The sequence below is a fragment of the Triturus cristatus genome, chromosome 6, assembly GCF_964204655.1.
Source record: "Triturus cristatus chromosome 6, aTriCri1.1, whole genome shotgun sequence".
Taxonomy (NCBI): domain Eukaryota; kingdom Metazoa; phylum Chordata; class Amphibia; order Caudata; family Salamandridae; genus Triturus; species Triturus cristatus.
Genome location: NC_140589.1, coordinates 502,046,516 through 502,060,111, shown reverse-complemented (window position 1 = coordinate 502,060,111; position 13,596 = coordinate 502,046,516). Strand labels below are relative to the sequence as shown.

Here is a 13,596-nt window from a genome sequence, read left to right as displayed (position 1 = left end):
CAACTCTTTACACCTAGGGATAGAACCATGGTTTCATAATTGAAACAAACAATTTCACTACATAAAATGTTGACTCTATGAGTGATGCAAAACTCACAAATATCGTAATTGTTGGGTAGAAAAGAATACTTTCCTCCTATGAAAAATATGTATCCAAAATAAAACATGCACATAAAAATGTAAACTATAAAACTGTCTTTGACAAATAAAAAGCTAAATACTGGCGAGAGGTAAATTTAACGTTTCCAGAGGGAAAAAATAAAACAAGGAAAATATAAATGTCTTTACACTATCCTCAAAAGTGTTCTGTATCAAAGATAAATCTGGATGGACACAGGCGTCAAGCTCTTTTGAACATATGCCATGTACTATGATCAGCAGCCACCATACCGATTAGCAGAAAAGAGTATGCTTAAATAAAAAAATTAAAAATATATATATTTTCATGTTTTACACACAACATGCATCCCTTGACAAAATTGTAACCTTGTCCTTTACCTGACCAACATTGTGATCTAAAACAAAGCCTACAAATGTATAGCTCTAGCTACATATACACACTCCTCCTTATTTTAAAATAAACCTCAAATTTTCTTCAAGTTTTTATGTGTTTTTGTATTTTTAGAAATGTTATTTTTAGACAGCTGCGCCTTTTCTAGCTTATTTGAAGTCTATGATGGTGTTTGGCAACAAGTCAAAGCTTTTCGGCAGAAACTGTCTGTACAAATGCATAAAATATATTCATTCTCAACATGGCCAATCGTATTACTACTTTTATATTGCTTAAGGCTACGGCTTGAGACCTCGCTAAAGAGACAATAATTCTCAGCTGTACACCAGAATGGCCTCTTTTATTAAGAGTGCTCCACCACAAGACACACATGTGATGTACCTCTGTGGACTCACCATGCTGAACACGTGCGGGAAGAGGCTCTAATGAGTTACCTAAAGGGCTCCAGCAGACTTTATAATCCAGGTATTCCCAAGTTCCTATGCCTCAGAGACATCAAATAAAAACATCTCCTCAATGTCTGCACTGAATATGGCCTTCAAGAATGCAAATAGCATGAACCATTTGTGAGTCAATAGATGCCCTTTCAGGAGCATGCAGGTTTATTTGAGTCTGGTCATTATGTGGTAACTGATTCCTCTAGAAAACATACACATTTGGAAGAAACAACTTATGGGAAGCACCTTAAAACTATTTTCAGTCGCCACCTATGGTGCATATGATGTTTCCTTTCAAATTCACATTTATCCTCTTTCCCTTCATATCCAGGGGTGGATTGTTTCGAGCAGCGAGTATTACCTGACAGACCCAAGAGATTGTCTTCTTAAAGTCTCAATAGACTTGAAGGTAGTAGATGCAGCTTAGCCTATGTTCTTCACTGAAAGTCTTAAATTAATTCAGTCAGAAGCCTCACTTGAGGAGAAATTAAAAAGTGATCTGTGATAGACAAGTACATAACGGGAGAGGCGGATAAGCAATGGTCACAAACGATGATGATGGAGATATTTTTTCTGCCAATATCGCTATTATCACATGAAAGCTATTGTAGCCTTAGTGACATGTATACAAACTTTCTCATCTTCTATTCCTTTTCCTGTGAGTTTGTCATAATCCTCCAGGCACAGCTTTAGTTGAAGCTAAGAGCATAAAGATTGCGGTACACCAACTCGTTTTCTATTATGGTGGTGTATTGTTCTCCATTTGCCTTTTTTTTTAACCTGTCAGGCTACCCACTATTTATATTTTCCCCATACCATAGAATGCATTTTCATTATCACGAAAGCATTCTGCAATACAAATATTCAATTTGTCAACTTTAAAGTTTTGTTATTTCAGTGTTTCACCTCATAGGCATGTTGTTTTAGCAAACTGGGCTAAATGATGTGATGACACATTGTACACATATTTCACTACTGCAACAGGAAGATCTTTTTCAAGTTTCTCAAAGTGCACACTTAGCAAATTATGCAACTCTAACACTGCTTGATTGCACTGGTATATCATTCTATTGACAGGGCACAGGTGTAGCATGTGGTAAGACTTCTGCGTGCATGTCTGCGCTCACTGAGCACTTCTCTTGGTTGCACTGAGGTGAAGAACTACAGCTCCTGGATGTAAATGGTACTTGTTGGGCTTTTTCAAATGTTATTTTTTTACAAAAATCTGTTATGAAATTACCATACCTGATTCAAAAACAAGATTCCTTGCTTGCACAACTAGGTTATCCATGACTAGTTTAAGAAGATAAAGTGATTTCTCGAACAACTATTCAGATAAATAGTTTCCTTCGTTGGTTAAAATGTACCATGCAATGCATCCAAGGGTAACACCCCATCATTAGGATCCATGACTGTATTTTCCTCACAGAAAATCAGAAGCATACATCAAAACCGTCCATTTTAACATCGCAAAACATATCTTGGCTCTGACCTTCGTTCACAGAGCTAGATTGTCCCATTCACCATGCCTTCCAAGTGAAAAGTAGAATTAGAATCACAGCAGCCGTAAAACTGAATGACAGATGGAATGAAGTAAGGAATAAACATCCCCAAATTCCACATCTCTGTAAAGACAGAGCATTCATTTATTTCCTCCAATCCTGCCTGTCTACTCATAGTCCAAAGAGTAGACTAGACAGTGCCAAGTGTTCTGTAGGTCTTGTAAGTACACATCAGAGGAGTTGCTGTGTCACTCTATCATGCTTCCTCCACAAACTGTTTACTTTCCGTTAGCTCGTTGCTGAGTATGTGACACGGGTGGGTAACAGTCTTCTCGATTGCATTTGCCACTAGGCCCTGGAGGTCCTTGGGGGCCTGTATCGCCTGGTGTGCCAGGTAGACCTGTGCCTGCCAAAAGAAATCAAGACTGGATTAGTTTGGTTTGAATGAATCTCTTGATTGTTACCAAAGCCAGAGTAGGAAGAAAATATGGTTGTCCCAATCAGATGATATTCAACTCAAAGGTAGAAATCAAAGTTTATTGTTTCACTGGAAAACCTAATTTACCAATGATTGAGCAGTAATGAGATATGTCTTACTGAAGTGAGAGATTATATTATGTCCCTCAGGTTGCTTTGGTATGGCTAGTCACAGAGCACAGAAACAACTGCCAAACGCTCCAAACAAAAACTAACATCTAAGCAGGCTAGTTGTCAACATATGGATATTCCAGCTGCAACAGGAAAGCAGTTAACAGAACACCCGCATATTTATAATTTTTCTGAAGTTAGGGATGATTGTTCTGGCTATAAGTACAGCCTAAAAGGTAAAGTAGAACCAAAACCATATTTAACTCTTCATTCCTTAGTAAATTAATTACACTGAATATACTAGGGATGTGAAATAGTGATCATATATTAAATAAGCCCACAGGTCAAACAGGGACGGAATTTACACATAACTGTGCCCTGCCAAAGAGCAGAGCATAATACTGGAAATGCTAAGGGCCAGAAGAGAGATTGGTTTCCCACTGTACATGAACAAGTAAGCAGAATTGTGGTGCCACTAGTAACAGAACTTATATTACAATGAGGTAAAAATGGGGCATGAACACGTGGTATCTTTACAGAGATTGAGTTAGGGTCACCCATCAATGCTAGTAGATTTCCCTTTTTAACATTTGATCCACTAGGCATAACCGGCTTGAAGCACAAAATAAGATGTCTGTCTGCTTCCTGCAAGAAGTATTTCTATTCACTGTTAGGGGTACACCAAGAGACTTTGTACTTCCAACTCGCTTCCCTATGTTTGTCCAGTAGTTTGCTCCAGAACTGCGCAGACCATTTACTGATCTGGTTCAGAATGATATTTGGTCTTGTTTCTTTTGAAAACTGGCTGCTGGAGAAGCCTATTCAGGATGCTGAGCTAATTATCTGCAAATGTCATGGGGATGAAAGGGTGTGTTAATACAAAGAAACATGTGCAAAGGGCAATGAGTTCTGCAGAACCAGTCCAGAAGGTCTACAGCAAGACTGAGTTTTGGGAATACTGTCTTTTAAACCTACACTGTAGCTATAATATCCATGCTTAGCAAAGAATTGATCTGACTCACCTGCCATTTAACGAGTGTCGAGCTATAACTTTAAAAAGGATGCTTCGCCCTTTAAGAGTATTCCTATTTCAGTCACAACAACTGCTCTTAATAACTTCACATCTTGGGTTTAATATCTGAACCAGAGTTCCACAAGAGTGGGGGTTGGGACAGCATCTGACTTTAAGATAACTTTAATATGCAAGGACAGAACATTTTCCTGTTAGATGCTTCAACTTCTTTAAGCTTGACATTTGACGCATTTGAGAGACTGCTTCAACCAATGTGAACATGGATCACCTGAACTTTGAGCTACCTTCTAGTGGATTTACAGCTGGTTTCATAGGCATCCTCTTTTGGCTAGTTCACTGGATTTTGATTCAAACGGAAAGAGTTGCAAGATGAAAAGTACCAAATTCATGTAAACAATAATTACTTACACTATTATATTATGATGATTCTTTTATATTTTTTGACTTGCCCATTTTACAATCTCTGGGCTCATTATCTATGATTTTTTTTTTTTGACTTGATTACCTTTCCAATTGCCATTTTTTTAATCCTACAATCAATTATGCTAAATCCTAATTCTTGTCTAACTAAATGTTTGCTTTACTTTTTTAATCTTGTACCCATTCAGTTTAACTCTAACTAATTCTTATCTTAATAAACCTTTGCCTATCTAACTTACACTAAAGTGGAGCTTCAACATTTTTATTTCTTAACTGTGTTAATGTGAGGTTTTCCCCTCTAACTTATTGTTGTTTGGTGTACTTCTCATGCACGAGGCATTACCTCCTGGGATTGGATTGCTGATCTGACCAAGTTGACATAAGTAAGCTAAGGACCCTTAGAGAAACCTGTTTACATCTGTGGTCTGTACAATAGGACATTGTCAATCAGGCCAGCTTGTAAATGCCAACTTTAGTAGGTAATACTTCTCTGCATGCAAGTTGTCTGACATGCATGTTTTTGGATACCAAACATGAGCCACAGTTTATGGTCTTGTTTGGTAAATATATCACAACTCTAATGCATGAATTGTCTCAAAAATAGATGAGATGGCCACAATAAGTGAAGTATTTTATTGAGACTTCATTATGAAATAGGGTGCCTGGTCTGGATCCATGTCCACTTAGAAGGTCTTTTCCACAATCACACTTGTGTTGCTAGAGATGAGCGTGAGGTCGAGAGGATCAATATTCTCCAATTTCTATAGCCCACCTATTGCATAAAGAACCGTGTGCTACCATTATCGCACAGTCTTTATGTTGTGTTATCCAAGTAAGTACATTGGAAGTCATCACATTGCAGGTACGCTTTTAAGCATTCTACTTTACATGTACTTAGAAGTTACTTCACAAGTAAATTAATTATATATGTGAATATGTACAAATACTTTTATGTATGCATCGGTCTATTCACTGAAAATACAGTGGCTTCTATGATGTTATAGTTAGTGTTAGACCCGGGATCCCTGGTTGGCTGAGGTAGGTACCTTAGGCCAAATTGGGACCCGCGTTTTCCACATCAGGGAAAGGAAGGACACCTTCTGAGATAGCCCCCACTCACCCCCTTGGTAGCTTGGCACGAGCAGCCAGACGTATCTTCAAGGCAAATGTGTAAAGTATTTGCAACCACGCTCACAACAACCCAATGATGACGCCACAAATAGACTCCACACAACTTTCATAAAAACGAGTATAAATTTATATATAAAGATATACGATAAGACTACATGATATAGATCCAACATATGCGTATTTGTAATATTCCTCCTGGCTGGTTATTAGGCCATCCAGCCCTTGTCAGTTCTGGCAATTGTAATGAGCACTTCTAAACATTTCACCGCAGTCCTAATACAATGCTATGCAGTTCGTAATGCTAGAATCAGGCACTTTGCAATGAACCTATTATGTAACTCGTAATGCTAGAATCAGGCACTTTGCAATGTAAAAATAATGCAATGCGGAATACGCTAATCAGGTAGTTCGTTATGCAGAAACAATGCAATGCGTAATACGCTAATCAGGTAGCTTGTTATGCAGAAATAATGCAATGCTTAGTACGCTCATCAGGTAGTTCGTTATGCAGAAACAATGCAATGCGTAATACGCTAATCAGGTAGTTCGTTATGCAGAAATAATGCAATGCGTAATACGCTAATCAGGTAGTTCGTTATGCAGAAATAATGCAATGCGTAATACGCTCCAGCACCAATCACGATGCCTTAGGCGGTCTCTCCGCCACTCGTACTACTCGCCGTCAGCCTCTGTCAACAGTTACCCCCACACAGGTATGATGTGAACAAAGAGTACAGCTCCGCACTCCGGCCCCGGTACTGCCACACCTCTGGCAAGTATGGGCTGCAATACGAGCTGAAGCAGAGGCTCACACTGCAGGAAAGAGAGAGGCCGAGAGCGTCTCCCTCCGAGCCCGCACCCTGCCCCAAGTGACCACACGTTACCTGGGGGGCGCGACCTCGCTCTCCTCTTCTCTTCCCGCGACTTGGGCCTCCAATGCAATCTTTGTGAATTCCGGGCAGTGGGACTCGGGTCCTCCCTCGACGAGGTTGGCTCACGGTCCCTCTTTGACAATGGCGGGCTCTCGGGCCGGTGACTCAGCTCCTCTGGGGCTGCCAGTCCGGGCCGCTGACAATACCAAGATCTCAGGCTGCCACAAGGCACATGCACACAGCGTAGCTGAGACTCTCCTTAACTTCGGGTGCACGACCACAGGGCACTCCTCACGAAGGTCTCAGGCTGCACAAAGCACACACACACAGCATCGCTGAGACTCACTTGGATTCCAGGTGCACGATAACAAGACAATCCTCACGAAGGTCTCACACTGCACAAAGCACATGCACACAGCATCGTTGAGACTCACTTGGATTCCGGTGCACACAATAACAAGGCAATCCTCACGAAGGTCTCACGAAGCACAAAACACACGCACACAGGATCGTTGAGACTCACTTGGATTCCGGTGCACACAATGACAGGACAATCCTCACGAAGGGCTGAGGTTGCAAAAAGCACACGCACACAGCGTTGCTGATCCTCTCTTGGACTCCAGGTGCCCACGATCAGAGGGCACTTCTTACGATGGTCTCAGGCTGCAAAAAGCACATGCACACAGCATTGCCAACACTCTCCTGGAAACCTTTGTGTTCCTGAGTTTCTGCAACAGGGAGCCATCTCACCTCGGGCCCTTGGGGATAAGTTACTTCAGGACACAGCACAGCAAAGTCCTTTCAAGCAGGGGGACACAGCGAAGTCCCTTCTGCCTTTCATTGGTTAAAAGAGCAAACTGCAGGCCAGCCCCAGAACACACAGCAAGGGTCAGTCCTTTCCTTCAGTCTCTTCAGTTATTTATTTCTTGGCAAAGGTTCCTATTGACCACGAAGTAGCTTCAGTCTTGTTCACTCTTGATCAAGCCATCATTCCAAAGTTCAGGGGCTTCAGCTCTCATAGGTATACCCCTAAAGTTCTTTGAAGTCTTTGTCTTCAGGGGGGCACTGGCCCCTGTTCAAACCAGTTCTGGGTGCCTCCCTGCCAGTGACACCTTCTTCCTTTTATTAGCAGGGGTCTGGATTCTCAATCACTCAGCAGGAGATGGGACAACTGTTTTATGGCAGCAACCCAGGCCACTTCACTTCTAGGGGCTACTCCTCCCCCATACTCCAGATACAGGTCAACCTGTTGCTGTCTCACCTCCTCCCTTGGGTTCAAGACATTCCCCAGATGCTATTGCTTTCAAATCCAGACAGTCACTCCACAACCAGGCAGAGACACACAGAAATGTTAGAGCACAAAGATCCAGCCACTTCTAAAAGAGTGGCTTCTAAACACACAATGCAAAAACCACCTTCATAAAAATATGTGTTATTACATTGTGAGTTCAGGCACACTAAACTTCACCTCTCCATCTTAATCCTTTGGGAAGATAGGCTGGCAAACATATTACACAGCTTCCCATTCTATCCTATGGGCAAGATGGCCTTTCAACAGTGAAAAACAAAATGGAGAATATTTCCCTGTCAGGACATGGTACACACCTTAGTACATGTCCTACCTTTCACATACACTGCACCCTGCCCAGGGGGTACTTTGGACCTACCATAGGGGTGTCTGATATGCATAGAAAGGGAAGGGTAAGGTCTGGCAAGTGGGTGCACTTGTCAGAACAACATGGCAGTTTAACAAACTACATGTAGGTACTGCAATGGCAGGCCTGAGTTCCCTTTTTAAGGCTACTTGTGTGGGTGACACAATTAGTGCTGCAGGCCCACTAGTAGCAGTTGCATTACCAGCCCTGGCACACATAGTGCACTTTACTGGGGACTTTATTAGTAAGACAAGCATACCAATCATGGACAACCAATTACGATTACACTTTACACAGGGAGCACTTGCACTTTGACACTGATTAGCAGAGGCAAAGTGTCCAAAGCATCTAAGTTGGCAACACCATGTCAGAAAAAAAGTTCTAGGGGGAAAGCAAAAAGTTTAGGGAACTATAGCCAAAAAGGGCCAAGTCCAACAGTTAGGTGTTGAAATAACACCTAACATTTAGATACCAAAAAGAAACACTGAAAGTAGCCTGTTATGGTTTAATGAGCTAACTATAACTTGTATTCCACCAAACATTGCTTATGACCTCACATATCACATTACACATGATGTGTTCAATGACATAATTCATGACATCACTGATGACATGTAATCTGACATCACTGATGACATCTCAGTTGATATCATTGATAACACCATTGTCATATTCAGCATAGAGTGTGGGACATAGCATAAAAATAACAAAAGCCCTGAGGGCAAGTGTGATTGTGCATGTTGTAAGTAATATAGTGCACCATTTCATGTTAAACATGGAAAAGAGCGATCACACCTGATGTGGGTTGCAGAGGTGTGTTTGAAAGTAGGTTAATGCTTGAAGACTAAGACTATTCCAAACAATCTGTGAAAAGGTCCAAGTTCTATTGACAATAGATTATCCACCAGTGGATATCTGGGCATGTGCCCAAGTTAAGTAGTTGTAATACAGTTGTAAAGACAGATTCTTTGAAGCAAGGACGTCTATAAAGTGTGAATGCTTATTTCCAGAACTTCGCTGGAAATGTTGAGGCGTTGCAGACTGTTGAATAATGTAGAATTATAATGGCATCTCACTCAGAGGTGAGTTATCTCACACTGGTGTAAGCATGGCTGTAAAGTTGCCTGCCATTGTGCTCATCTCAAAAGGGTTTGTCATGTATTTTACTAAACTATGGCGGGTCTATAGGGCATTACAGAAGGTGTCCTTTAAGTGGCAAATTTGTACCTGTCAAACTCTTGACTTAAAATTGCGGTTCATGTGAAATCTTTAAGAGGGTAATCCCATTAAGGTGAATAGGAAATTATCCACAGGTGTAACATGTTGAATTGCTTAATGTCCAAAAATTCTATAGGACGGTGTCAGAATGATTGTATGATGTCATTGATGATGTCATCAATGTAGTAATTTGAGATGTCATCAGTGACGTTTTCAACAATATCATTCAACATTTCGTGAGTAATGTAATATTTGAGGTCATACGCAGTTCATGGTGTGTGTTTTAGTTATAGTTAGCTCAGTAAAGTTTAACTGGTGAACTTCAGTGTTTGATTGGTTGTTAGTTTTTATCATACATTAACACCCAGCTGTAATGTCACTTTAACCGTTGTTTTTCAGTGAATTTCTAGAGTTCTTTAACATAAGTTAATGTTAATGTTAAATGTTTTTATAAAGCGCACTGTTACCACGGGGTGTCCTGGAGCCACTCCAAAGAATTAGGAAACAGAGGGAGGGGCCTAGTTGCCGACCAGCCATGTTTTCAGATCCTTTCTGAATGTGAGCAGGTCAGGAGCAGAACGAATGAAGAGAGGCAGCTCATTCCATGCCTTGGCTGTGCCAATGACAAAATGTTTTCTTCCCCAATTCGATTTTTTTAATCTGGGAACAATCAAGGTACTGGTGCAGGAAGACTGGAGAGTTCTATTAGGTATGTACCACGTGAAATCTTGTCCGAAATGAGCGGGGCCAGTATTATGAGGAGCCTTGAAGGCTGTGCGCAAGGATTTGAACTTGATCTTATTACCATATCTAACTATAACGTAACTTCAACCATTGTGTGTTTTCAGTCAATTTCTGTTTTTTAACACCAGGGAAGACCTTATTACCATACTCAACTATCACATTACTTAAACCTTTGTTTTTTTCAGGGAATTTCTGGAGTTTTTTGTCATATTCAGCAAACTCCCCATATGTGCGCAACCTAAATCCAAGCCAAATGGAAATCACCAGGGGATGACAAGCCCCACAACTGTGCACGGCCTTCGGCTTTGAGCAGAAGGGGGATGGCCGCAGGGCCTGTCCTCTGGCCGCTTGCATAGTTCTGTAGTAACATAAGGCGGAAACTTGTACAGCGGCTCCTGTTGGAGTACTGTGGTACTTCACAGGAGGGTCACGCTGGGTCCAGCATGAATACCGCCATACCTGTTGTACTAATTTTGGACCCTGAGGGAGTTCCTCTGACCCCTTCTTACAAGTGCCAGCGGGTCAGGCCTTCCCTACCCTGGCCCTTTATTTTATATATATTTTCACCACACAAGGACTTCAGTTCTATAATTGTGGCCACAAAATGATTCTTTGGCTTGCGGCCAGCCAATCATATCAGGAGAAAAAGTTCCCTCAGTCAATTAGAGGATCATATTTTTTGTAAATTACAGTACCACAGGACACCCGCTGTTATTCATGGGGACCAAGCATCCAAACAAACCACATTTTTTAACCCCTTCAAGCCCAACCCAAGCACCTCTTTAATCATGAATTTCTCAAAAGCAGCTGAACAGATGCACACAATGTCACAAAAATCATTATTTCTTAAGTATGCCCTAACATTTCACCAAATTTGGTGTAATTCAGTTCACCATTTCTTTTGTATTGGAGAGCAAATTTTCCTACAGGAAATCAATGTTTTGGGACTCCTCCAGACCTGAATATTTTTGGGCCCTGCTTGACAGATCAGAGCAAACTCAAATGGAGCCAAACATATAAGCAAAACAAAAAGCTCTCTCGTTTGAAATATGCATGTATATTTTAAAACATATACACATATATAATAATATGGAATTGTGTCTATTAATTAAATGTAAAAGTTATAAGTTAAAATGTATTTCTTTACAAATAATTAATATAAGGAATGTAAGTAAGCAATGTTATCTCTATATTTAAGTTCAGAATAATGCAAAAAAATGTAAGTGATTTAATAAATAACAGAAGTACTAAAATGAGAATAATAAAGAAAGTTATGTAATAATTATTAATTTGAAAATATGTATATTTATCTTTATGTATGTGGTTTTTTAAATGTAAATATTGAATAAATGTAAGAGATGCATAGTGTTTAAGGGTATTAAGGCATTTTTAGGGGACAGGTCAGGATAGTGTTAAGGGGTACTAAAGAGATTTTAGAGTTTATGGATGGATAGATTTTAGGGATAAAGCAAAACCAAAGGGGATGATGAACGGAGTGATAAACATTGCAAGCACTCACCCCCAGTCAACTGATCTGGGTTTAATCCATCATCATTCTTTAGCTCACTCCGCCACCCCAGTTCAGACATGGCCTTATGCAAATCAGTCTGACCTTGTGCCTCATGGGAACAGTTCAGCCCGAACTGCCAAGCAATGTCTTCCCTGGAACGGAAACAAGCATCCTGGGACTGGTTTCTGGCTAATCAGCCGTCATCAGCCAAGCTAGCTTGAATCTAGTGGCAAAGTGAGCAAGGGACCCACGTCTGGGCATACCCTGCCAACTTAGGACGAACAAAGCAAAACCAAAGGGGATGATGGACGGAGTGTTGAACATTGCAAGCACTCATCCCCAGTCAACTGATCTGGGTTTAATCCATCATCATTCTTTAGCTCACTCCGCCACCCCAGTTCAGACATGGCCATATGCAAATCAGTCAATTAGAGGATCATATTTTTTGTAAATTACAGTACCACAGGACACCCGCTGTTGTTCATGGGGACCAAACATCCAAACAAAGCAAACTTTTTAACCCCTTCAGGCCCAACCCAAGCACCTCTTTAAACATGAATTTCTCAAAAGCAGCTGAACAGATGCACACAATGTCACAAAAATCATTATTTCTTAAGTATGCCCTAACATTTCACCAAATTTGGTGTAATTCAGTTCACCATTTCTTCTGTATTGGAGAGCAAATTTTCCTACAGGAAATCAATGTCTTGGGACTCCTCCAGACCTGAATATTTTTGGGCCCTGCTTGACAGATCAGAGCAAACTCAAATGGAGCCAAACGTATAAGCAAAACAAAAAGCTCTCTTCTTTGAAATATGCATGTATATTTTAAAACATAGACACATATATAATAATATGGAATTGTGACTATTAATTAAATGTAAAAGTTATAAGTTAAAATGTATTTCTTTACAAATAATTAATATAAGGAATGTAAGTAAGCAATGTTATCTCTATATTTAAGTTCAGAATAATGCAAAAAAATGTAAGTGATTTAATAACTAACAGAAGTACTAAAATGAGAATAATAAAGACAGTTATGTAATAATTATTAATTTGAAAATATGTATATTTATCTTTATGTACGTGGTTTTTTTAAATGTAAATTTTGAATAAATGTAAGAGATGCATAGTGTTTAAGGGTATTAAGGCATTTTTAGGGGACAGGTCAGGATAGTGTTAAGGGTACTAAAGAGTTTTTAGAGTTTATGGATGGATAGTTTTTAGGGATAAAGCAAAACCAAAGGGGATGATGAACGGAGTGATAAACATTGCAAACACTCACCCCCAGTCAACTGACCTGGGTTTAATCCATCATCATTCTTTAGCTCACTCCGCCACCCCAGTTCAGACATGGCCTTATGCAAATCAGTCTGACCTTGTGCCTCATGGGAACAGTTCAGCCCGAACTGCCAAGCAATGTCTTCCCTGGAACGGAAACAAGCATCCTGGGACAGGTTTCTGGCTAATCAGCCATCATCAGCCAGGCTAGCTTGAATCCAGTGGCAAAGTGAGCAAGGGACCCACGTCTGAGCACACCCTGCCAACTTAAGGCGAACAAAGCAAAACCAAAGGGGATGATTGACAGAGTGTTGAACATTGCAAGCACTTACCCCCAGTCAACTGATCTGGATTTAATCCATCATCATTCTTTAGCTCACTTTGCCACCCTAGCTCAGACATGGCCATATGCTAATCAGTCTGACCCTGTGCCTCATGGGAACAGTCCAGCCCAAACTGCCAAGCCATGTCTTCCCTGGACCGGAAAGAAGCATCCTGGGACTGGTTTCTGACTAATCAGCCATCATGAGCCAGGCTAGCTTGAATCCAGTGGCAAAGTGAGCAAGGGACCCATGTCTGGGCATACCCTGCCAACTTAGGGCGAACAAAGCAAAACCAAAGGGGATGATTGACAGAGTGTTGAACATTGCAAGCACTCACCCCCAGTCAACTGATCTGGATTTAATCCATCATC

The 13,596-nt window shown here is 40.7% G+C and overlaps 1 protein-coding gene across 2 annotated transcripts in view; it reads right to left on the bottom strand.

Moving 5' to 3' along the window:
* Positions 1–2,565: 2,565 nt before the first annotated feature.
* The window catches only part of COL19A1 (collagen type XIX alpha 1 chain), a 2,198,704-nt gene continuing 2,187,673 nt past the window's right edge, over positions 2,566–13,596 (bottom strand). Inside the window, exon 53 of one of the 2 annotated variants that reach the window (XM_085610910.1) lies at positions 2,566–2,856. In XM_085610910.1, coding sequence (XP_085467036.1) covers positions 2,729–2,856 — 128 coding nt within the window. In that variant the 3' untranslated portion in view covers positions 2,566–2,728. The remainder of the gene's footprint in view (positions 2,857–13,596) is intronic. The other variant, XM_085610909.1, reaches the window with a different exon arrangement.